At 37.3% G+C, this 23,336-nt stretch overlaps 1 protein-coding gene and 1 non-coding gene across 3 annotated transcripts in view; one reads left to right on the plus strand and one right to left on the minus strand.

Moving 5' to 3' along the window:
• Positions 1–23,336, minus strand: part of ANKRD31 (ankyrin repeat domain 31) — a 155,205-nt gene that overhangs the window by 39,081 nt on the left and 92,788 nt on the right. For both annotated transcript variants that reach the window (XM_047730792.1, XM_047730791.1), the window contains exons 18-20: positions 9,919–10,081; positions 7,957–8,072; positions 4,451–4,538 (exon numbers count right to left, since the gene is read on the minus strand). In XM_047730792.1, the coding sequence (XP_047586748.1) occupies positions 4,451–4,538; positions 7,957–8,072; positions 9,919–10,081 (367 nt within the window). The remainder of the gene's footprint in view (positions 1–4,450; positions 4,539–7,956; positions 8,073–9,918; positions 10,082–23,336) is intronic.
• LOC125101385 (U6 spliceosomal RNA) lies at positions 10,612–10,719 on the plus strand. The gene has a single exon (XR_007127804.1). It is a non-coding gene; the product is annotated as a U6 spliceosomal RNA (small nuclear RNA).

Genomic DNA, 23,336 nt, shown 5'->3' on the forward strand with positions numbered 1-23,336 from the left:
GGAGGAGGAGGAGGAGGAGGAGGAGGAGGAGGAGGATCTTTTGCCAAAGATTGATGGAGTCAACAGCAGTCAGTATTTCGTTACTAGTCAAGAACTCTAGAGTCCCATTGCATTCCTCTCCTCCTGTAAAGGGGCAGTGAGATGAAAATAAAGGTATCCTGATGAAAAAGAATAAAATTACATTATAAAGCATAGGGATGGGCAGAGGAGAAAAGTTTCTAATCTTAAAAGCATGAAAAGAAATAGCAAAGGAAAAAGGCTGATTCATTTTACCATATAGAATTTGAAAATATATGTACGTAAGCATAAATTAACACATTACACATAAAGACAGTTAAGTAGTTGAAAAACATATTTGCAGCAGTTATGGCAGAAAAGGGGCCAATAACTTAATTACATAAAATGGCTCCAATTTATTAATGGACAAAGAGGAACAGTCAATTCACAAAGCAGGAAATAAAACTAAAGAAAAAATACCACTAATAATAAGGTAAGTGAAAATATAAGGCACTCTTCTTATTAAACTATTCAAATTAAGTTAAATGAAAATACTGATGCTATTAGCAGGGTAAAGGAAAACAAACACTAATGTGTGTTAGTGAAAGTGCAAATTAAATTAGTATTTAATATTTAATGAAATAATTTATTGATATAAAGCAATAGATTTTAAAATGTTTACTTGGCCCAGTAGTTCCAATTCTGTTAATATTACCTAAGGAAGATATATGCTATAGAATAGCAAAAAAATTGGAAAAATGTAAATGCTCAACAAAAAGGGAAAAATTGAGCCCTGGAACATTAATAGAACACAATACTATGTAAACCACCACAAATAATGGCTATAAGGGAAAAAATGTTAAATTGGCGAATATGGCATGATCCAAACTATTTTTAAAATAATTTTATTGAGGTATAACTGCATACCTAAGTTCTAAGAAAAAGAAAGGAAACAAATATTGTGGTGGGACAGTAGGTAATTTTAGCATATTTTTTAATCTTTTTTTTTTGAAGTGTATTTTTATGTCTTTTAAAGAAAAAATTATAAAATTGGAAAAGTCACCTGAGGTGTACAAGACATTATAAATACTAAATAAAATATATGAACTATTCATATTTGTTTGAGGGTATAAATTATTTTGTATTATTTTCCCCAAATCATAACATGTACTATGTATTAGACCGAGATGAAAGGTAGAATGGGTATAATTTAAAAGGAAACACTTATTTATTTATTTATTTTTATTATGTTATATTAGTCACCATACTGTACTTCATTAGTTTTTGAGGTTGCATTCCATGATTCGTTGTTTGCATATAATACTCAGTGCTCCTCCATGCAATACGTACCCTCCTTAATACCCATCACCTGGTTACCCTTTCCCCCTACCTTCCTCCCCTCTAAAACCCTCAGTTTGTTTCCTGGAGTCCACAGTCTCTCATGGTTCCTATCCCTCTCTGATTCCCCTCTTCATTTTTCCCTTCCTCTCCTAATGTCCTCCATGCTATTCCTTATGTTCCACAAATAAGTGAAACCATATGATAATTGACTTTCTACACTTGACTTATATCACTTAACATAATCTCTTCCAGTCTCATCCATGTTGATGCAAAAGTTGGGTATTCATTCTTTCTGACGGCTGAGTAATATTCCATTGTATATATGGATCACATCTTTATCCATTTGTCTGTTGAATGGCATCTTGGCTCTTTCCTTGGTTTGGGTATTGTGGACATTGCTGCTATGAACACTGGGGTACATGTGGGCCTTCTTTTCACTACATTTGCATCTTTGGGGTAAATATGCAGTACTGCAATTACTGGGTTGTAGGGTAGCTCTATTTTTAACTTTTTGAGGAAACTCCACACTGTTTTCCAAAGTAGCCGCACCAACTTGCATTCCCATCAGCAGTGTAAGAAGGTTCCCCTTTTTCCACGTCCTCTCCAACATTTGTTGTTTCTTGCCTTGTCGATTTTTGCCATTCTAACTGGTGTAAGGTGGTATCTCAATGTGGTTTTGATTTCGCTGATAACTAACAATGATTAACATTATTTCATGTGTCTGTTAGCCATCTATATGTCTTCTTTGGCTAAGTGTCTGTTCAAATCTGCCCATTTTTTGACCTGATTATTCGTTTTTTGGATGCTGAGTTTGAAAAGATCTTTATAGATCTCGGATATCAGCCCTTTGTCTGTGGTGTCATTTGCAAATAGCTTCTCCCATTCTGTGGGTTGCCTCTTTGTTTTGTTGACTGTTTCCTTTGCTGTGCAGAAGCTTTTGATCTTGATAAAGTCCCTAAGGTTCATTTTCACTTTTGTTTCCCTTGCCTTTGGAGACATGTCTTGAATGCTGTGCCCAATGTCAAAGAGGTTACTGCCTATGATCTCCTCTGGACTTTGATGGATTCCTGTTTCACATTGAGGACTTTCACCCATTGAGAGTTTATCTTTGTGTATGGTGTAAGGGAATGGTTGAATTTCATTCTTCTGTATGTAGCTGTCCAATTTTCCCAGCACCATTTATTGAAGAGACTGTCTTTTCTCCATTGGATATTTTTTCCTGCTTTGTCAAAGATTAGTTGACCACAGAGTTGAGGGTCCATATCTGGGCTCTCTATTCTGTCCCATTGACCTTGTGCCAATACCATGCTGTCCTGATGATCACAGCTTTGTAATATAGCTTGAAATCAGGCAACGTGATGCCCCCAGCTTTTTCTTTTTCAACATTTCCTTGGCGATTCGGGTCTTTTCTCATCCATACAAATTTTAGGATTGTTTTTCCAGCACTTTGAAAAATGCCATTGGTATTTTTATCAGGACGGCGTTGAAAGTATAGATTGCTTTGGGCAGTATAGACATTTAATAATGGTTATTCTTCCGGGGCGCCTGGGTGGCTCAGTGGGTTAAGCCGCTGCTTTCGGCTCAGGTCATGATCTCAGGGTCCTGGGATAGAGCCCTGCATTGGGCTCTCTGCTCAGCAGGGAGCCTGCTTCCTCCTCTCTCTCTACCTGCCTCTCTGCCTGCTTGTGATCTCTCTCTGTCAAATAAATAAATAAAATCTTTAAAAAAAAAATAATGGTTATTCTTCCGATCCATGAGCATTGAATGTTTTTCCATCTTTTTGTGTCTTCTTCAATTTCTTTCATAAGTGTTCTGTAGTTTCTAGAGTATAGATACTTCACCTCTTTGGTCAGGTTTATTCCAAGTTATCTTACAGTTTTGGGTGCTATTGTAAACGGAATAGATTCCCTAATTTCTCTTTCTACAGTTACGTTATTAGTGTATAGGAAAGCAACTCATTTCTGTGCATTGATTTCGTATCCTGCCACATTACTGAATTGCTATATGAGTTCTAATAACGTAGGGGTGGAGTCTTTTGGGTTTTCCACAAAAAGTATCATGTCATCTGTGAAGAGAGTTAGTTTGACTTCTTTGTTGAAGTAATTTTTTAAAGACTATACAGTATGAACTAGGATAAGAGATGAACTAATAGGTATATCCTGTTACACAAAAGACTGATGAGATACTTCAAATTACTTTTTACCTAACTACTTAACATTCAGATCTGCATGTATCAGGAGCTAATTTCTTTTCCTTTTTTTTTTTAAATTTTTAAAAAGATTTTATTTATTTGACAGACAGAGACCACAAGTAGGCAGAGAGGCAGGCGGAGAGAGAGGAGGAAGCAGGCTCCCTGCTCAGCTGGGAACCCGATGTAGGACTCTATCCCAGGACCCTGAGATCATGACCTGAGCTGAAGGCAGAAACTTTGATCCACTGAGCTACCCAGGCACCCCTCAGGAGCTAATTTCTACCTTGTAAGTTATAACTCAAGAAAACACAACCGTGATCTATCAAAGATTTGCAAGCAGTCACTGAAATTTTGAGAAATTCAGAGTATTAGGTCGGGAATCAAAGTCAAATTTACGACTTTGCATGACTAGTGTTTTGTAAATAGACATCTATGCAGCAACATGTTTACCTGGTCTATCTGTTCATCTGAAAGGTATGAGGATTTTCCCTACTTGAGTCACAACTGCCTATTTCTTTTCTAATCTGTTTTTAAGGGTTCTATTAGCTGGGTGAAGCTGGAGGAGCTAAGGAGTAACATAATCTCATCTCCAGACACTACCTTATGCTTTTTTCCCCCACATATTCATCTAAACACATCACCAGTAGGCGCTTACCTCCGATCATGGTTCTGAGCGTCTCTCGCATTACTTATGCTCTACCTTGAGTCTAAAAGTATTTCGATCAACAATTACACTAACTACTGGTTTGCAAAAATGACTTCTAATGCTCATTCCTGGTACTTTATTATCATATTTAAAAAAAAGGTTACTTTTCAGCCACCATAAATAAGCTTTGACATAAACCTGTACCTTAAGAAGTGGAGGGAACAATGACCTTGGATGTATGAAATAATCAAACTTGAGTATGGGTCCATATTTACCTGCATCTTCAGGGGTTCTTATTTCAAATTCTAGTAAATTTTCTTGTTTTTCTTCTATATCTTGTAGAATGGCACTGATGGTCTGATGCTATCAGATAAAAATATTAAAACTTCATTACAGGAAGGTAGATATTTCTCTCTGATACACAATTGTCAAATGCACAGTAAAAGTGCTAAAGAAAGTGTTACTAGAATACTCATTTTACTTTATGTTCGAAATGTATTCATGCTTTGTTCAAACTTAACTGTATAAATTGTTACGTATTGGGGGGGAAGCAAACCTAAGTATCTTGATTTATGTAGCAGATCTATTCCTGGTAAATAGAAGATACGAGTAGCAACCATATAAAGACTCATAATTTCTCACTGACTTCTGTTTTAATCATAGCTATAGGTGATAAAAGAAGAACTCAGCACATAATATTTAAAGATCACATATATGCAATAAATTCACTTTAAGGCTTTATGACTATCACTGCACACTATTAAAAATCTCACACATAATCTTAAAAATACAAAACACAACTCACTCAAAAATTCACAAATGGGAATTAAGGCCACCTCTCCATGCCCTTGTTAGTACTGACTATCTTGCCTGGAATGCCTTCAATTTACTTTGCCCAGATGCATCTTTTATGAGAGAAGTAATCATGAAGTGGATGCTGGGACTAGACTGCCTGGATGTGAATTCTGGCTTCACCTTTTCCTAGCTGGGTGGCTCCATATGTTACTTGTCCTCTCTTTGCCTGAATAGAGTAACATATGTAAAATGCTTCGGGCAGTGCCAGCAAAACATGAGAGCTCAGTAAGTACTGCTTATTATTATATAAAACCCATATCATACATGAAACCTCTGACTAATCTAATTTACACAGATTCTCCTTTCTCAGAATCAGTTAAGAATTTTGATGGTGTATAATTTACCATTAATATATATAATATCTTACACATTATATTTCTCTATCAAGAAAATAACATCTTACAGGGCAGGAGCAAAACTTTTATATTTGTCACTAGTTTCCACACTGTTGGATGTATAGCTGGTGCTCAATAAACAAAACTGATGGACTGACTCATATTACCTATCCTTTCATACATTCTTAATATATATTCATTTAAACAATGTGACAGTCCTCAAAACTTTCTAGAGTACACTGCTCTGAAATTTTACTTTGGTGCCTACAGGGACATGAAAAATGCACATAATAAAACCATCCAATTATGTGGAAAAGCAATCTCACTGCTATCATTTATGAAATGCATCAGAGCAGAACTATAAAACATAAATATGCAAAACAAACAAAATGAGATTTATCTCTTTTTACATTGAATGGCTATAAAAGCAAACTAAAGGTCTGCATCTGAGCCCTAGCTAAGCCTCTATCCACAGGTCAGCATAAAGAAAACATTTTTTGGTGCTGATTTTCCTTTTTTGCTTTGCTCATATTGTGGATGCACTCAGTCTTGGCTGCCACAGGCAATAACCTTCAACTCCACACCAGCTTTTCCTTGAAACTTCCTACCCTGAAGGAGCCAGCATAACCTTCCCTCTAAGATCCCCCTTCTTAATCCTCCATTACTGCTTGTTTATCTTAAGAAACACCAAAAAAACCCAACCTGTGATCTGTCTTTGGAACAAGCAGCTTTAGACAGTTTATACTGTGCTTACGGAAAGCTTCACTCTAATTTTATTCCAAATTTCCTATTTTTTTTTTTAAGATTTTATTTATTTATTTGACAGACAGAGACCACAAGTAGGCAGAGAGGCAGGCGGGGGAGGGGGGGAAGCAGGCTCCCCGCTGAGTGGAAAGCCCGACTCTACTCGGGGGCTCGATCCCAGGACCCTAAGATCATGACCCGAGCCAAAGGAAGAGGCTTAACCCACTGAACCATCCAGGTGCCCCTGGATGAATGTCTTCTTTACAATGGTTAACAGAAAGCATGTAAGAGAAGTCTAATCAACATACATAGTCTTTTTTTTTTTTTAAGATTTTATTTATTTATTTGATAGAGAGAGAGAGAGAGCACAAGCAGGGGGTGTGCCAGGCAGAGGGAAGCAGCCTCCCTGCTGAGTGTGGAGCCCGATGTAAGGCTCAATCCCAGGACCCTGTGATCATGACCTGACCCAAAGGCAGATGCTTACCTGACTAAGCCATCCAGGTGCCCCTCAATACACATAGTCTTATTTAAAATAATATTTCTTTTTTTTTTAATTAATTTTTTATTTTTTTCAGCATAACAGTATTCATTATTTTTGCACCACACCCAGTGCTCCATGCAATCCGTGCCCTCTACAATACCCACCACCTGGTGCCCCCAACCTCCCACCCCCCACCCCTTCAAAATTCTCAGATCGTTTTTCAGAGTCCATAGTCTCTCATGGTTCACCTCCCCTTCCAATTTCCCTCAACTCCCTTCTCCTCTCCATCTCCCCTTGTCCTCCATGCTATTTGTTATGCTCCACAAATAAGTGAAACCATATGATAATTGACTCTCTCTGCTTGACTTATTTCACTCAGCATAATCTCTTCCAGTCCCGTCCATGTTGCTACAAAACTTGGGTATTCATCCTTTCTTTTTTCTTTTTCTTTTTTTTTTTACAGCTTTATAAACATATATTTTTATCCCCAGGGGTACAGGTCTGCGAATCGCCAGGTTTACACACTTCACAGCACTCACCATAGCACATACCCTCCCCAATATCCATAACCCCACCCCCCTCTCCCAACCCCCTCCCCCCATCAACCCTCAGTTTGTTTTGTGAGATTAAGAGTCACTTATGGTTTGTCTCCCTCCCAATCCCATCTTGTTTCATTTACTCTTCTCCTACCCCCTCAACCCCCCCATGTTGCATCTCCTCTCCCTCATATCAGGGAGATCATATGATAGTTGTCTTTCTCCGATTGACTTATTTCGCTAAGCATGATACCCTCTAGTTCCATCCACGTCGTCGCAAATGGCAAGATTTCATTTCTTTTGATGGCTGCATAGTATTCCATTGTGTATATATACCACATCTTCTTTATCCATTCGTCTATAGATGGACATCTAGGTTCTTTCCATAGTTTGGCTATTGTAAACATTGCTGCTATAAACATTCGGGTGCACGTGCCCCTTCGGATCACTAAAATAATATTTCATTGAGGATGCTATTTTCTCAAGAAGTTAGTTTCTAGTAATCTCTACATTTTTATCAAGTTACATGTATCTATCTTAAAAGTAATACTTTTTATTGAGCAACTACTATGTTATTTTTGTATACACACACTTTAATACAAGGAGTTTCACATACAGCAAACACTATCATTATAACCCACATGAGATTCCAGGTTGGCTAACCCCAGTTGCCTTTCTCTCCTCTGCCTGGGTTCAAGGTCTTTTCAACCTACAACGTGTCTTAGAATTTTTGTGGGAATGTCTTCACAGTGGGTGAAGACACACTGTGATAGTGGGAAAAGAATGACATATTCCAAGCTGAAAAATGAAAGGATTTCAACTTCACTCACCACAGGATGGTTTTCTCTTGTTTTTTCTCTGTGTGAAAGAGAAGGTGGATCAACAGTTTTGCAGTCATCACGAAAATACCGTTTAAGTCTTTTTGGTCGGACAGCAGGAATTTTGACTTTAAAAATTAAAATTAGAAAATACAATAATGTGAAAAATTTAGCATCATTTTATCAAGTTTAATGGTTACAGAAATAGAATAAATTAAATCTACAATTACTATAATAATGTTGATCAGCATCGCATTATTTATTATTATTTTTAAATACTTTATTTATTTGACAGACAGAGATGACAAGTAGGCAGAGTGGCAGTCAGAGAAAGAGGGGGAAGCAGGCTCCCTGCTGAGCAGAGAGCCCAACGCAGGGCTCGATCCCAGGACCCTGGGATCAAGACCTGAGCCAAAGACAGAGGCTTTAACCCACTGAGCCACCCAGGCACCCCATTATTTATTATTATTATCAATTGAGTGATTACAGCTAACATTTACTGAATGCTGATCACACACTGGATGACAAACTCTTTTCCTGAACCATCTTATTTAATCTTCATATGAGCCCTGTAAGGTAGCTTACTCTGTCCATTTTACAGAAGAGGAGAATGAAGCTTAGAGGGATTCAGGAAGTTTCCTTAACGTTACACAGCTTTTACTGAAAACAGATCCGATTCCCAAATCCATGCTATTAATCAACTGTGTCTATGATTCATTGTCTCGGATCTTTTTCCCATTCTGGATTCCCTTTCTTCATATAACTACTGTACCCTACATCCCTCATCCTTTTAGGGTAACTGATCAAGGAAATGCCTATGTAAGAAACAACAGACAAGTGCGAATAGATACAGCACTTCATAACAGTGTCCAGTAATTTCAAATATGGCTATGGAGAGGAAAAGAGACATGGCTGGGACTCTATATGGTAGCAGGCAATGAAAAGATGAACCTTGTATCAGTCTTGACCTTGACCTACACATAATCTATCACACTAGTAAAATATGAGACAGTGATTATCCTTGGGTCTGACCAATCACATCAGTAACATGATTCCTCTCTTGAAAATCAACAACTGGTAAAGATAGTGGTAGGCTGGGAGAAGAGGGTATGACAGGGGTTCTCTCTTTCCAATTACTCTGCCTCATAGAAAGGGCAGATATGTTCCTGGGTTTCTCAAATAAGTCAAGGCTCAAGCAGGACAGGAAAGGAAGAAAAAAATCACTCTTCTCAATACTTAATAAACTGCATTTAACTGTTTGTTTTCTGGTTGCTCTCCCCACAAGACTGTAAGTTCCTCATAGGCAAGTACTCAATTTGCTTGGCAGGTACTTAACAAATATATGTTTTCAAATTAGTGTTCACTACATGCCTATTTCTTACAGATAATACATTATATCATTTAAATGAAAACTATTTCTTAAAAATGGTTCATAAAATTTTGCTTCACTGTAAATTCCCTTAAATATTTTTTACACTATATTTACACATACACACGCATACAAGTATATTTGCTTAACAAATTCATACTCTAGCATTAGGACATTAGAGTACTGAAAAGTTGGCATCGGTCCCTTTCACACGACTCACTACAAATTTTGAAGTAACGGAATCTTAGTTGCAAAGACTTTAGTATAATGCCAACCTTTTCCAACCCCCCTACCAGTAAGTCAATATGTGTGGCTTCAGTTACATCTCTATCTCAGACCCAATGTTAGAGATTAATGATTGTTTAATGAATAATATGGATTCCATTCCAACATGTAATGCCAATCCAACAGGATCATATGGTATATAAATTAAACCAATTTGGAAATGCTAATTTCTAAAAATAAATAATTTTAAATGCTTTTCAAGAGTTTAATAAACATACAAAACATCTACCTCAGTTATGAAACAATTTACACTAGAAATCTGAAGATTTTTCTAAGCAGAGGTATATACTTATCTAAAATAGCAATACTGACATACATACCAGTGGCTATAACATTACTTTCATTGCTATTATCAGTCTCAATTGCACCATAAGATTTCAGCAGCTCTTTCATTTTTTCATCATCTGCTTCATCCAAAGCAGTCTTCTGCTTTTGATTCCTTTGATTTGGGTTTGCTCCATGTTGTAGTAGAATCTCAGCTGCCTAGAAGATATTTTTTCAAAGTTATTTCTATAGACACAGAAGATCAGTAATTTCTGCTTTCATTGTGCTACCACTATTAAAAATTATCAAAGTATTAAAAGTTATCAAAAGAAGTTTCAAACCCTGGCCAAGAAAATTTTTTATTAAAATTTGATATGAAAGCTATAAACTGCTCCGTGGATTTGGCCTGATCTGTCTGCCCACCCCTCCAGGAGGATGAAAACATAATGACAAGAAAGTACCAGATATGTTGCCTTCATTGCAATCAAGAAGTAAACATAGGGAGAATGACATGCAACACAGACTCTAACAAGAGTCCTTTGTCTCTTCCTCCAAACTGCATTACTGTATTTTAGGTATGTTACTTGTTCAAGAAGCTTAATGAGCTAGCTTGAAAAATCCAATGACCCTTCTAATAATGTTTGTGCAAATCTGTCATGTGTCCTAAATAAGTGACTTATATGAAAGGATGCAAAAGGAAACAGAAATAATCTACTCCAACCCCATCACCTTACAGAAGAGGAAACTGAGTGCTCGCTTCGGCAGCACATATACTAAAATTGGAACGATACAGAGAAGATTAGCATGGCCCCTGCGCAAGGATGACAGAAGAGGAAACTGAGGTCATAGAGGTTGTGACATTGACTGGGGAGCAATTTCTAATACAAATAAGGTTTCTCTGAGTAACTCAAAGCTGTTGTATATTAGAAGTTTATAAATGATCAAAATTAAAGATGTTATTAATTAACTTATGGTATAAGTCAACTAGTGAAAAAAAGCCAATGATTCCATCTGGGTGAGGCAAGCAAGTAACTCAATAACTGAAAAACCTGATTGGGAAAAGATGGTTAGTATCTTGTTTAAAATAGAGATATGCTTGGGGCACCTGGGTGGCTCAGTGGTTTAAGCCTCTGCCTTCAGCTCAGGTCATGATCTCAGGATCCTGGAATCTAGCCCCGCATCAGGCTCTCTGCTCAGCAGGGAGCCTGCTTCCCCCCCCCCCCCCCCGCATCTCTCTCTGCCTGCCTCTCTGCCTACTTGTGATCTCTGTCAAATAAATAAATAAAATCTTTAAAAAAAAAAGTAGAGATATGGACTGTGTTAGTGACTTATCTCTTTCTCCTTATGTCCAGGTATGGAGAAGCAGAGAATTTAGGAGCATATGGGCCAGTGAAGATGATAAGGATAGCCCCTCATTTGTTCCATCAGCCCGGAGTCAGCATAGCATAAAAGAAAACACGCTTGTTTTTTTGTTTTTTTGTTTTTTTTGTATTTATTTATTTATTTTTTAATTTTATTTTTTATAAACATATATTTTTAATCCCAAGGGGTACAGGTCTGCGAATCGCCAGGTTTACACACTTCACAGCACTCACCATAGCACATACCCTCCCCAATATCCATAACCCCACCCCCCCTCTCCCAACCCCCCTCCCCCCATCAACCCTCAGTTTGTTTTGTGAGATTAAGAGTCACTTATGGTTTGTCTCCCTCCCAATCCCATCTTGTTACATTTATTCTTCTCCTACCCCGTTAACCCCCCATATTGCATCTCCTCTCCCTCATATCAGGGAGATCATATGATAGTGAAAACACGCTTGTTTTAAAGTCAAGTATACAAAACTCACTTCCCTAACCTATTAGCTACATCCTTGGGCAAGTTATTTACCATTTAAACCTCATTTTTATCATCTATGAGAACTAAATGTGAGCCCTTGTCAAATACCTTGTACATAGTGGATTCTTAATGAAAGTAGTCCCCTAAACCCTTTTTTTCTTTAGAAGAGTGAAAAGAGGGGCGCCTGAGTGGCTCAGTGGGTTAAAGCCTCTGCCTTCCGCTCAGGTCATGATCCCAGGGTCCTGGGATTTAGCCCCGCATCGTGCTCTCTGCTCAGCGGGGAGCCTGCTTCCTCCTCTCTCTCTGCCTGCCTCTCTGCCTACTTGTGATCTCTGAGTGTCAAATAAATAAATAAAATCTTAAAAAAAAAAAAAAGAAGAGTGAAAAGACCAACTGAGGTAATGAGAGACAGTAGATAATAAATAGCATATGAAAAAAAGTCTCCTGCAAAGATATTTGATGAAAACTTAGTGAAGTCTGAGTAAAGGTATTTTGTTTTGGTTTTAAAGATTTTTTTTTTTAATTTATTTATTTGACAGAGAGAAATCACAAGTAGGCAGAGAGGCAGGCAGAGAGAGAGAGGAGGAAGCAGTCTTCCTGCCAAGCAGAAAGCCCGATGTGGGGCTCGAACCCAGGACCTGGGATCATGACCTGAGCCGAAGGCAGCGGCTTAACCCACTGAGCCACCCAGGCGCCCCTTGTTTTGGTTTTAAAAGATGGGGTGAGCACTACCTCAATCCAGTGGTTTCTAAGCCTGAGTGATCAGTAAAGTCACCAGTGGAATTATTTAAAAATATAGATTCCTTACACCCTGTTTCCACTGCTCTATATGGAGTCAGGAGAAAGCTGGGTTTTTTGTTTGTTCATTTGTTTGTTAACAAGGGAAGCTTTTCTAGACTTAAAAATCATGTCACATTACGAATGACTATTCTGCATGTTAAGATGAGGTCTTCCTCTAATGTATTAACATGGATTCATTCAACTTTTGTTTTGGAAGACACAGAAAGCTCAGAGGGAATGGGACCCTGAACAGCTTTGTTTCGATAACAAAAGAAAGCTCAGAGGGAATGGGAACCTGAACAGCTTTGTTTCCTTTTTAGTAGGAAAAAGCCAAAAAAGCCTAAGAGAACAGCAAATGGGCCATAAAGGTATTAAACAGAAAAGGCTAAAGCTATAGTTGGGAGAGAGTTCCAGGTCATACAATGGGGTAGACCTGAGGGACAAAAATAAGGTGAACAAGAAGTAGGCCCCTTGCCTGATTTTTCTTTCTTTTTTTTAAAGTCAGCTTTGCTGGAGTAATCACTACTATAACCATGGCTTAGAAACATTCCATGATTAAAAAAAAAAAATTCATTATGCCTTGCTAACAGTCAATCCCTACCCACCTCTCTTTGGCCCTTGGCACTCAGTAATCTGCTGCAACCAGTATAATATTTGCCTTTTGTCTAATTTCATATGAATGGAATCATATAGGATAAAGTCTTCTTATATCTGTCTTCTTTAAATTAGCATAATGTTTTTGAGATTCATCCATACTGCTGTGTGTATCAACAGTTTGATCTGGCTACCTGCTAGCTGGTATGAGAACAGTGTAATAACAGTGACTAGAATTTATACCTACTCTTCCATGCATGTAGAGACAAAGAACACTTGTAATAAAGGTATTTCTAGGGTCGCTTAGGTGGCTCATTTGGTTGAGCATCTATCTGACTCTTGATTTCAGTTCAGGTCATGATCTTAGGGTCATGGGATTGAGCCCTGCATTGGCCTCTGTGCTCAACGTGGAGTCTGCATGTCCCTCTCCCTCTGTTCCCTGGCCACCCACCCCCAAATAAATAAATAAATAAATATCTTAAAAATCTAAGAATGCTACTTGCAAGGTATGATGAGAACATTATTGATATGCCTTTGTTTATACATTTATCAATTGATGGACATTTGGGTTGTTTCTACTTTTTGGTTATTTGGAAAAGAGTGCTCTGAATAATCACATACAAATTTTTGTGTGAATATGTTTTTAATTCTCTTGGCTATATACCTAAGAGTGGAATTTGCTCCATCATATGGCAACTCTATGTTTAACTTTTGAAGGAAGTTCCAGAGTGTTTTCTATAGCAGCAGTACCATTTTACATTACTGCCAGCAATGTATGACAGTTTCAACTTTATCACATCTTTGCCAACATGACTTTTATTTTTGAAAAAATATTTTGCTGGGCATACAATTCTAGATTGACAAGTTTATTTCTCCTTGCAATATTTTTTAAAGATGTTGCTCCTTTGTCCAGTGGCTTGCAAATTTTCTCCCGTTATTTATTAACATATAATGTATTATTTACCCCAGGGGTACAGGTCTATGAATCATCAGGCTTACACATTTCATAGCACTCACTATAGCACATAGCCTCCCCAATGTCCATAACCCAGCCACCCTCTCTCTACCCTCCCACCCCCCAGCAACCTTCAGTTTGTTTCATGAGATTTAGACTCTCTTATGGTTTGTCTCCCTCTTGATCCCATCTGGTTTCATTTTTTCCTTCCTTACCCCCCCATAACCCCCCACCCCGCCTCTCAAATTCCTCATATCAGAGAGATCATTGTTTTTCTCTGACTGACTTATTTCACTCAGCATAATACCCTCTAGTTCCATCCACATCATTGCAAATGGCAAGATTTCTTTTGATGGCTACATAGTATTCCATTGTATATATATACCACATCTTCTTTATCCATTCATCTGTTGATTGGACATCTAGGTTTTTTCCATAGTTTGGCTATTGTGGACATTGCTGCTATAAACATTCAGGTGCACATGCCCCTTCGGATCCCTACATTTGTGTCTTCAGAGTAAATACCCAGTATTGCAATTGCTGGATTGTAGGGAAGCTCTATTTTCAACTTTTTGAGAAACCTCCATACTGTTTTCCAGAGTGGCTGCACAAGCTTGCATTCCCACCAACAGTGTAGGAGCGTTCCCTTTTCTCTGCATCCTCACCAACATCTGTTGTTTCCTGATTTGTTAATTTTAGCCATTCTGACTGGTTTGAGGTGGTATCTCATTGTGGTTTTGATTTGTATTTCCCTGATGCTGAGTGATGTGGAGCACTTTTTCATGAGTCTGTTGGCCATATGGATGTCTTCTTTACAGAAATGTCTGTTCATGTCTTCTGCTCATTTCTTGATTGGATTATTTGTTCTTTGGGAGTTGAGTTTGGTAAGTTCTTTATAGATTTTGGATACTAGCCCTTTATCTGATATGTCATTTGCAAATATCTTTTCCCATTCTGTTGGCTATCTTTTGGTTTTGTTGACTATTTCCTTTGCTGTGCAAAAGCTTTTGATCTTGATGAAGTCCCAGTAGTTCATTTTTGCCCTTGTTCCCTTGCCTTTGATGATGTTTCTAGAAATAAGTTGCTGCGGCTGAGGTCAAAGAGGTGATGCCTGTGTTCTCCTCAAGGATTTTGATGGATTCCTGTCTCACATTGAAGTCTTTCATCCATTTTGAGCCCATTTTTGTGTGTGGTGTCAGGAAATGGTCCAGTTTCATTCTTCTGCATGTGGCTGTCCAATTTTCCCAACACCATTTGTTAAAGAGACTGTCTTTTTTCCACTGGACATTCTTTCCTGCTTTGTTAAAGATTAGTTGACCACAGAGTTGAAGGTCTATTTCTGGGCTCTCTATTCTGTTCCATTGATCTATATGTCTGTTTTTGTGACAGTATCATACTATCTTGATGATGACAACTTTGTAATAGAGCTTGAAGTATGGAATTGTGATGCCACCAACTTTGGCTTTCTTTTTCAACATTCCTTTGGCTATTCGGGGTTTTTTCTGGTTCCATACAAATTTTAGGATTATTTGTTCTATTTCTTTGAAAAAAATGGATGGTATTTTGAGAGGGATTGTGTTTTAGATTGCTTTAGTTAGCACAGACATTTTCACAACATTTGTTCTTCCAATCCAAGAGCATGGAATGTTTTTCCATTTCTTTGTGTCTTCCTCAATTTCTTTCATGAATACTTTATAGTTTTCTGAGTACAGATTCTTTGCCTCTTTGGTTAGGTTTATTCCTAGGTATCTTATGGTTTTGGGTGCAGTATGCAATGGGATCGAATCCTTAATTTCTCTTTCTTCTGTCTTGGTGTTGGTGTATAGAAATGCAACTGATTTCTGTGCATTGATTTTAGGCTTGCAAAATTTTTGATAAGAAGCTGCCTGCCCCTCTTTCATTTGTTCCTGTATACAATTACATTTCAAAACTTTGTTTTAAAGATTTTCCCCACATGAATCAAAACCACAATGAGAAATCACCTCACAACAGTCAGAATGGCTAAAATTAACAAGTCAGGAAACAACAAATGTTGGTGAGGATGTGGAGAAAGGGGAGTTCTCTTCCACTGTTGGTGGGAATGCAAGCTGGTGCAGCCACTCTGGAAAACAGTATGGACGTTCCTCAAGATGTTAAAAATAGAGCTACCTTATGACCCTGTAATTGACTACCAAGTATTTACCCAAAAGATACAAATTTGGTGATCCAAAGAGGCACCTGCACCCCAATGTTCACAGAAGCAATGTCCACAATAGTCCAACTGGGGAAAGAGCTGAGATCTCCATCAACAGATGAATGAATAAGGATGTGGCATATATACACGATGGAATACTATGCAGCTATCAGAAAGGATGAGTACTTACATTTACATTGACATGGATGGAACTGGAGGGTATTATGCTGAGCAAAATAAGTCAATCAGGGGAAGATAATTACCAAATGGTTTCAATGGTTTCACACATATGTGGAATATAAGAAACAGCACAGAGGACCACAGGGGAAGGGAGAGAAAACTGAATGGGAAATCATCAGAGAGGGAGAAAAACCGTAAGAGACTCTTAATCATAGGAAACAAACTGAGGGTTGCTGGAGGGGAGGTGGGTAGGGGGAGGGGTAACTCGGTGATGGGCATTAAGGAGGGTGTGTGATGTAACGAGCACTGGGTGTTATACACAACTGATAAATTATTGAATACTACATCTGAAACTAATGGTGTACATTTTGTGTACTTTGTTAGCTAGTTGAACCTAAATAAAAAAAAAATAGTGGCATGTACATTTTAACAATGTTAATTCTTCCAGTTCTTGAGCATGGTATATCTTTCATTATATATCTTTATTTTCATTGCAATGATCATTTATTAATGCTTAGAAGTATATTTTTCTTTTAGGACACATGATGACTTGATTGGTGGCATCAGTTAATTATCTCCCTTTATTGTACTATTTTATTTTATTATACTATGTTGATAGTGATATTTTAATTTATTTTATGAGAATAAAAATAAATAAATAAATAAATAAATATTTTCCCTCTTTTTACTGATTCTCAGCAATCTGGTTATGGTACGTGTTGCTACAGTTTTCTTCATTTTTCTTTTACTGGAGGGCTGGTGAGATTTTTGGTTCTGGGGGTTCACTATTTCCATCAAATTTGGTTAATTTTGGTTTTTATTATCCAAATTTTTTTCTATCCCTCCTTTTTGGGGATTAAGCCTGCATGTATATTACATAACTTGAGATTACCCTACAGATACTGAGGGTTTCTTATTTTGTCTTTGTTTTCTCACTTTTTTTCTTTATTTTGGATAATTTCTAATGCTTTATCTTCAAATCCACTGCACTTACTTTTCAGTATTTAATATGCCATTAACTAACCCATTTGGTGAATATCTCACTTCACGTTTTATTTTAATCTCTAATAGTTTGAGTCTTATTTATAACTTCCATTTCTCTTCCCATCATCTAATCTTTTTGTTTTCCTCCACCTCCTTGAACATGAGAGTGTATTAGTTTGCTATTATTGCATAACAAATTATTACAAATGTGATAGCTTAAAATAATATAAATTTCTTATCTCACAGGTTTTCTGTAGGTCAGAAATCTGAGCATGGTGTGGATACGTTGTCAGCTCAGAATCTTCACCAGGCTGAAATCAAAGTGTCCGCACAGACTGATTATCACCTAAAGTTTAGGATCCTTTTCTAAGCTCCCTAGTTTTTGGCATAATTCATTTCCTTGAAAGTTTATAAGGTTCTTGTAATCTTGTTGACTGTGGGGTGGGGACTGCTCTCAGCTCCTTCAAAACTTCTGCAGTTCTTTGCCATATGGCTCTCTCTTCTTTTAAAAGATTCACTTCATTAGGCTGGGCTCACCCACACTTGAAAGGAGCGTATTATACATAGTGTGTATAGGTCACTGAGTAAGAATCTTGAGGACCATTTTAGAATGCTGCCTACCATGTGGAGTATATAGTTATATTTGTTTAACATAGTTTTCTGCTAATTCTATTATCTGTGCCATTTTGGGGTCTCTTCTGAATGATCCTTTTTGTTTTTTTTCTCCTGCTTATGGATAATATTTTGTACTTTTTTATTTAAAAAATTTTGGACTGGTTGATAGACACTATGATTTTTATATTGCTTAGTGCTGAATTTCATTATATTCCTTCAGATGTTGTTGGGCTTTGTTCTGGGACATGTTTCGGTTACTGGAATTAGTATGATCTTTTTGGTATTTTCTTTAAAATTTTAAGGTTAGGGCGCCTGGGTGGCTCAGTGGGTTAGGCCGCTGCCTTTGGCTCAGGTCATGATCTCGGGGTCCTAGGATTGAGTCCCGCATCGGGCTCTCTGCTCAGCAGGGAGCCTGCTTCCCCCCCTCTCTCTCTCTCTGCCTGCCTCTCCATCTACTTGTGATCTCTCTGTCAAATAAATGAATAAAATTTAAAAAAAAATTTTAAGGTTAGTTCAGAGAACCTTTTTGTACCAATTTAACTCAACTATGCAAGAAATACCCTCTACTTGATGCTTCCATGTTTTAAGAGTTCCTGCCATTTTGGCTGGTGGAAACATAAACTACTCAGCCCTCTATAAACTCCAGCAATGGTTCTGCCCATCCTTCCCATTGGCTCTTTGCCTAATATTACATAGTTTTCTTGAATGTATTTGTATATCAGTCAAAGAAACAAGGGGATTTTCCTTCAAATTTCTAGAGAGTTCTCTTTATGCAGATCCTTTCTCTCTGGTATTTTGCCCCATAAATTCTACCTGTTGGAGGCTTTTAAACTCCAAATTCTGTCTTCTGAACTTGAGGCCACAGGGCTGTTTGTTTTCTCTCTTTCTGCGCTTGTCTGGAAACTCCCTCTAGTCCATATGGTAAGGCAACCACAAGATTTATTTCATTTGCTTCCCTTCCCTCAGGGACTGCTGCCCTGTGCTGCATTTTGCACAACTGATTCAAAACTGCTATTTTACGTATTTTGTTCACCTTTCAAGTTGTTAAGATGGGAGGGTATATCTTGTCCTTTCTATTCTTTCTTGTGTGAAAGTAGATGTCCATCCCTGCCTACTTTTTATCTTTTGCCCTATCTTTTCCTCTCACTCTCCTTTTCCTTATCTTTTAATCCTCTTCTTTTATAAAATACATGACCATTTTGGAAAATAACTTAAAACAGAAATTAAGATTTAAAAAGAAGTTAAGAGTTGGAAAAATAGGTGATTGAATAAATTTCCATGCAGTAATGCAAGAGTAAAAAAAAAAAATCTAAGAATTAAATTTATAGGCTATGATAGAATTGATATTGATTAGGTCTATGATACCACATATTTACCTTTCCTGCTATCTTTTTTTTTTTTTAAAGATTTTATTTATTTATTTGACAGAGATCACAAGTAGAAAGAGAGGCAGGCAGAGAGAGAGAAGGAAACAGGTTCCCCACGGAGCAGAGAGCCTGATGTGGGGCTCAATCCCAGGACTCTGGGATCATGACCCGAGCTGAAGGCAGAGGCTTTAACCCACTGAGCTACTCACACTCCTCTCTCCTGCTGTCTTTTTAATCTTTCTAGTTCATCTATCAATATTCTATCTCAAGATAAACAAATAAAAACAAAAGAGAGGAAATTAGAAATAAAATGAGCCAATGATAGAAGAACTCTCACATGGAAGGAGAATTAATGAAGATATAAGGAAAGATGTTGGCAATATATCAGTGTCAAAGGAATGAAAATATCCTTAAACATACTACCTCCTTCTTTTCAAATAAAACATTTCTCCTTAAAATAAAGGCAATATTGATGTGAGACTCTACTCTAAATGCAAACTTCGTCTGTACTGACACTTATGTGAAGAGACTTAAGTGATTCTTTAGATTATGCAATAACAAACTCTGCCCATGGGCCAAATCCAGTCAGTTACCTGATTTTATAAATAAAGTTTTATTGGAGCATAGCCATACTTACTCATTTACACATTGTCTATGACTGCTTTTTTACTACAATAGTTGAGTAGCTACAGCAGAGACTGTGTGGCCCAGAAAAACCAAACTGTTTATTATCTAGCTCTTTACAAGAAGTATTTAGCAATCCCTTCTCTAGACCAATTTTGTCCAACAAAATTTTGTGTGACCATGGAAGCACTCTAATTACATTTCCAATGTGATAGCCACTTCCAATATGGTATGATACATGTAGCTATCGAGTACTTCAAATATGGCTAATGCAACTGAAGAACTGATTTTTTAATTTAATTAATTTAAATTAAAATAGCCACATGTAGCTAATGGCTACAGTACAGGGCAGCACAGCTCTAAATCACATTCCTTTTCCAGGGGTAAAGATATTTATAATCTTTCTCAAGCAGCAGAACTAGGCCTAGAACTTGGGCTTTCTAATACCTCATCCTGTGTTTTATCCACTAAACCAAGCTCCCCTCTCCCATCTTCTGGGGTTAATTTTAGCTCTTGACATTTATTTTTACAGAAGGTCCTTTGTATCTGAGTAATCATTTTCTCTGTCCCTTCAAGTTACCAAATTTCTTTTTCTTTTTCTTTTTTTTAAAAAGATTTTTATTTATTTATTTGACAGACAGAGATCACAAGTAGGCAGAGAAGCAGGCAGAGGGTGGTTGGGGTGGGGGGGGAAGCAGACCCCCTGCTGAGCAGAGAGCCTGATGCAGGGCTTGATCCCAGGACCCTGAGACCATGACCTGAGCCAAAGGCAGAGGCTTTAACCCACTGAGCCACCCAGGCGCCCCAAGTTACCAAATTTTTATAAAGGAAGCTAGAGTCTTCAAAATAGGAAAATTCTCACTCATGGAAACCATTTACAAAATGTTACCCAAATAACCTCCCTCCTTACTAACATAGAATCTTTCCTATCTATCAAGTCAACAGCTTTGTTGTTCAGTTTATTACTCGTCAATTATGTTGTAAACAGCTAACAATAAAATGTAAACACACTACAAATTGATTACTAAGTCCGAAGGTACAAATATAAAATTTCCTGAAGTCAAACATTAAAATAATGTTGGAGAAATACTTGAAGCACCTGTGAAGCCATGATGAATGAGAAACTGACAGGTAAAACTGTTAACCTAAAAAAAGAAATATCGTAGAATTTGAATATAAAAGGACTGATAGAAGACCTAGTAAAAACTTGTTATACCTCTCAAAATGTTTGCAAAAAGACCTTCCTTGAGGTAGGGGTACAGAAAAATCAAGTAGGAAATGAAGTATATCCTATGTACTGTCACACAATTTTGCAGAAAAATTAGGCCATGAAAGCAAACTTTATTCACTCTTTTCCTATTTTAGAAATTAGCATATGTATAAATTAGAACCTAAATAAAATACTGCTTAGAAAAGAGTTAACACAGCAGGCCTTGAGTCTGCTATCTAGAGAGGCTGCTTGCAAGGCTGGCCTTTAGCTGACATCAATGAACCTGACTGGTAAACAGTACCCTACATTGGTAGAACACTTTCCCTATTGATAATGGTAACTTTCTTTGCTTAAACATTCTACACAACCAATGTGGTTTGTGCTCTTAGGAGTTGGGAATCTTGGTATGTGCTAGGCAGAGAGTGCTTACATGACCAGTCCCAATATAAATCTTTGAAACTGAGTTTCTAATGAGCTTCCTTGGAGGGGAAACACAGAAATGACAGTTTTGTTGCTGGGGGAAAGGTAAGCTGTGAGTGACCTCCCATGAGGAAGAGAGTATAATAAAGCCTTCACTAAATACCCTCAAATTCCACCTGTGTTTTTTCCTAATGAGTCAGCAGCATATCCTTACTACATTGTTGTAACAAATCTTAGCCATGAGGGGTGCTTGGGTGGCTCATTTGGTTAAGCATCTGCCTTTGGCTCAGGACATGATCTCAGGGTCTCTGGATGGAGCCCTGCATGGGCTCCTGCTCAGCAGGGAGTCTGCTTCTCCCTCTCCCTCTGCCTCTCCACTTAGGCTCTCTCAAATAAATAAAATCTAAAAAAACAGAAAAAGAAAAAGAAAGAAAAAAGAATCTTAGCTATGAGCACAACTGTATGCTGAGTTCTGTAAGTCCTTCCATTCAATTCCCAAATTTACGGGTGGTATTATGGACCTCCTTATTTTCTTTGTTTTATATTGCATTTTTCAGGATAATGTCTAAAAATGTGATTTACCTACTATAGAATTTTGGCCCTTATTTAAGTGTGGCCTTTTCCCTGTACACATAACCAGTTAGCTAATTAATGACTCTTCCTGTTTGCCTTCTTCCATTTTATGACCAGACCTTATCTATTCTTTTAAAATTAAATATCATAAAGGCCAAAGAGCTTCTTTGGTCAAAAGAAGCCACTCTGGACATTAGTCCACCCATCTGGTTTATTAATATATATATTTTTTTAAGTAGGTGCCGCGCCCAGGATGGAGCCCAATGTGAAGCCTGAACTCACAAACCTGAGATCAAGACCTGAACTGAGAACAAGAGTTGGATGCTTAACCAACTGAGCCACTCAGGTGCCCTTTTCTGATATTACTCTTAATCATTAGTTTAATCTCTTATTGCTGCAAATCATAAATTCAATACTATTTCTTTACATGATTACCTTTAGGCTAAAAACAGTGGGGATATGCTTTCATAAAATTAATAAAAAATCACCAGGGCCTTAAAAATATCTAGAGACAGATAAATTGGTTTTAGTGAGAGGTTCAAGGTATTTTTTATATGAACTTTGGTTTTATATAGTTGTTATTGGTGTTGGTTTCCTTCACTATTTTTTCAAAGCCAGTGATTATTCCTGATGTCTGCATTGTCTATTGATAAAAGTCTTCTGCTCAGATTTGTCAAAAAGGAGTTTAAAAATCTTAATGATTTTAAGGTTTAGTTTTGAAATTCAGTGTTACTGAAATAATTTTCTTTTGTGTAATTTTCTTTTGTGACAGCTGTCTGATTAAGAAAAACAAAGGAGAAAGAGAAATTAAGGAGTCCATCCCATTTACAATTGCACCCAAAACTATAAGATACCTAGGAATAAACCTAACCAAAGAGACTAAGAATCTATACTCAGAAAACTATAAAGTACTCATGAAAGAAATTGAGGAAGACACAAAGAAATGGAAAAATGTTCCATGCTCCTGGATTGGAAGAATAAATATTGTGAAAATGTCTAAGCTACCTAAAGCAATCTACACATTTAATGCAATTCCTATCAAAGTACCACCCATTTTTTTCAAAGAAATGGAACAAATAATCCTAAAATTTATATGGAACCAGAAAAGACCTCGAATAGCCAAAGGAATATTGAAAAAGAAAGCCAAAGTTGGTGGCATCAC

This window comes from Lutra lutra, chromosome 5, assembly GCF_902655055.1.
Source record: "Lutra lutra chromosome 5, mLutLut1.2, whole genome shotgun sequence".
Classification (NCBI taxonomy): domain Eukaryota; kingdom Metazoa; phylum Chordata; class Mammalia; order Carnivora; family Mustelidae; genus Lutra; species Lutra lutra.